This window comes from Medicago truncatula, chromosome 2 (genome assembly GCF_003473485.1).
Source record: "Medicago truncatula cultivar Jemalong A17 chromosome 2, MtrunA17r5.0-ANR, whole genome shotgun sequence".
Classification (NCBI taxonomy): domain Eukaryota; kingdom Viridiplantae; phylum Streptophyta; class Magnoliopsida; order Fabales; family Fabaceae; genus Medicago; species Medicago truncatula.
Genome location: NC_053043.1, coordinates 50,908,027 through 50,910,646, shown reverse-complemented (window position 1 = coordinate 50,910,646; position 2,620 = coordinate 50,908,027). Strand labels below are relative to the sequence as shown.

General features: G+C 33.2%; 1 protein-coding gene across 1 annotated transcript; it reads left to right on the top strand.

Moving 5' to 3' along the window:
- Positions 1 to 1,104: 1,104 nt before the first annotated feature.
- LOC11435277 (ethylene-responsive transcription factor WIN1) lies at positions 1,105 to 2,347 on the top strand. Its single transcript, XM_003597844.4, has 2 exons — positions 1,105 to 1,317; positions 1,767 to 2,347. Exons 1-2 carry the CDS (start codon positions 1,238 to 1,240, stop codon positions 2,212 to 2,214), a joined length of 528 nt encoding a protein of 175 aa, XP_003597892.1. The 5' UTR covers positions 1,105 to 1,237; the 3' UTR covers positions 2,215 to 2,347.
- The last annotated feature ends 273 nt before the right edge of the window (positions 2,348 to 2,620 follow it).

Genomic DNA, 2,620 nt, shown 5'->3' with positions numbered 1-2,620 from the left:
GGGTGAGGGGATGGTGCCCCGGTCCAAGGCAGGGAAGATCTTCGGACTCAAAGAGCACTTACAAAGGTAATTACATTTACCTCCCTCCAAAGGCACTAACGGAGCTCGAAATCGGGTTCTCTCGGATTCAAGACCTGTCTTTTTACCACTAGACCAAGCCTTTGGAGTTAATATAAAAAATTTACACCAAGTGTGGTGGACAATAAATTTCTTTTATTAAAATTACAAAATTTGAATCACGTGCAAATCAATTTCATGTGTATGCTATGTAGTACAAACTCCGACACCTGATATGACACTGACACAGACATGTCAACACCGTTAATATAAAAAATATAGGACATTGACACTGCTACATATATATTAATTTATTTATAAATAGTCTAAAATGTACATACATAAGCATATAAATTGAGCAATTTATTTCATTGAAAAAAAATTATAAAACAAGATACCATAGAATTTGACCTTTATTTATTCATCTACTATCAAAAAAGTTAAAAATGTTGTAATCAACTTTAATTTCTATAAGCCCCTAATTGATCAACATTTTTCAACACATATATAACTCTTATCTACGTTGTGTGGAACCAAGAGAGAGAAAAAATGTTCTAAACATTTGTCTGAGTTGTCCGACACCAGTGTTGTATATGTGTGGGACACCGGTCTAAGAGTGTCGAAGTAAAGAAAAAACAATTTTATTTAGGACATCGATCTTGATTGTCCGATATATGCCGTACAAGTATCATAAAAGTGTCGCCGCAACACGTCTAGACCTTAGAGGTATCCGTACTATGAATCATTTTTTTTACTTTTCTCACGAACGTGAATTCAAAATAATATAAAGTTGAGGTTGTAAATTCATTGCTCTAACCAAATAAGTTACTACCTATATGTTATAGTCTAAGCTTCTAAGGATTCTATCGAATCCAAACATACTACAAAAATGCATAGAAGCAGCATGTGTGTTTTATTTAGCTTGTATTATACCCCTAAGCTAGCCCTTCTATATATGTTAAAGCCATTTCATGGGATGTCAACGTCTGAAGTACATACAAGGTAATATAATTTGGTCCTTATGGTTTGTATTTATTATGTGGACACCTTATCATACTGAACACAACAAGTTCATAAAATACCCTTAAATTGTTCCATCATTTCAATATTTCAACTCACATCTCTCTCTTTCTCTCTCCCTCACACACCTAGCTAGAAAGAGAAGAAAATTCTCATCAACATGGTACATTCAAAGAAGTTCAGAGGTGTCAGGCAACGCCATTGGGGCTCTTGGGTCTCTGAGATTCGTCATCCTTTATTGTATTAATCTCACACTTTCATTTATTTATATTGTTTTCCTTCTCAAACTTTAGAAAAAATATTATATTTTAGTGCATGTTATAGACGATGGATTTGATAAAATCAAACGTGATACTGTAATTATATTGAAGTTAGTGTAGTTGTTGTAAAATCACATGACTGCTAAATTCATTGTCAATTCAAACATGCACGTTTTTTTAATTTATAAAATATATTATAGTGCATATTTGGATACAGGGCGGATTTGACAAAATCAGACGTGATACTATGATTTTATTAAAGCTAGTGTAGTTTTTGCAAAACCACATGACACATTATAATTCTGCTAAATTCATCATCAATCCAAACATGCACGCATTTTCAGTTTATAATTTGGTTATGTATGTAAATTTCATTTATATTTTTATGTCTTAGTTGAGTTATTATATTTTATATGGTGGTATGAATAGGAAAAGGAGGGTGTGGTTAGGAACATTTGAAACAGCTGAAGAAGCAGCTAAAGCATATGATGAAGCAGCAATTTTGATGAGTGGAAGAAATGCAAAAACTAACTTTCCAATTAATGTGGAAAATCAAACCAATTCTATTTCATCTTCTTCAACTTCTTCCAAAGCATTTTCTGCAGTTCTTAGTGCAAAGTTAAGGAAGTGTTGCAAGTTTCCTTCACCTTCACTCACTTGTCTGAGGCTTGATGCAGAGAATTCACACATTGGAGTGTGGCAGAAAGGTGCAGGTCCTCGTTCGGAATCAAATTGGATTATGATGGTTGAGTTAGAAAGGAAAAAAAGTGCTTCTGTGCCAGAGAAGGCAAAGCCAGAGGAATTAAGTAAAAATGGTTTGGATGATGAACAGAAAATTGCTTTGCAGATGATAGAAGAACTTCTCAATAGAAACTAAACTCTATGCTTTAACTTTCATGTGTGGACCTCATTGAAGGAGTTTAATTTGATGTCCATGATGATGTCTTTTGTTTGTTTGTTTTGTCCTAAGTAAGAGTGTGATATATCATGATATATTGTGTTTTACTTTACCACATGTGCAACGGCCTCTACCATATAGCTAAAATTTTATGTCTATAAGAAAAACTATCCAGTTAATTAACTAACTTGGAATTACTCTATAGTTCCACTCCATGCATAATTTCTTATGTTATTTTATATGCAAATGTTAGTGGCTAGTTTGTTTGGAGAAGGGGAAATTTGTTAGCGATCATATGTAGAACGTTAGATCTCCTTCTTAATACTCCTTCAATGTCTCGACCCATAATTTCTATTGACGATTTCAATAAAAGAATAAACATAAT

Excerpts from the sequence above, each read along its gene's own strand:
- LOC11435277 (XM_003597844.4), top strand. The coding sequence starts at position 1,238 with ATGGTACATTCAAAGAAGTTCAGAGGTGTCAGGCAACGCCATTGGGGC. Across the intron at positions 1,318-1,766 it reads GAGATTCGTCATCCTTTATT|GAAAAGGAGGGTGTGGTTAG; the intron begins GTATTAATCTCA and ends TGGTATGAATAG.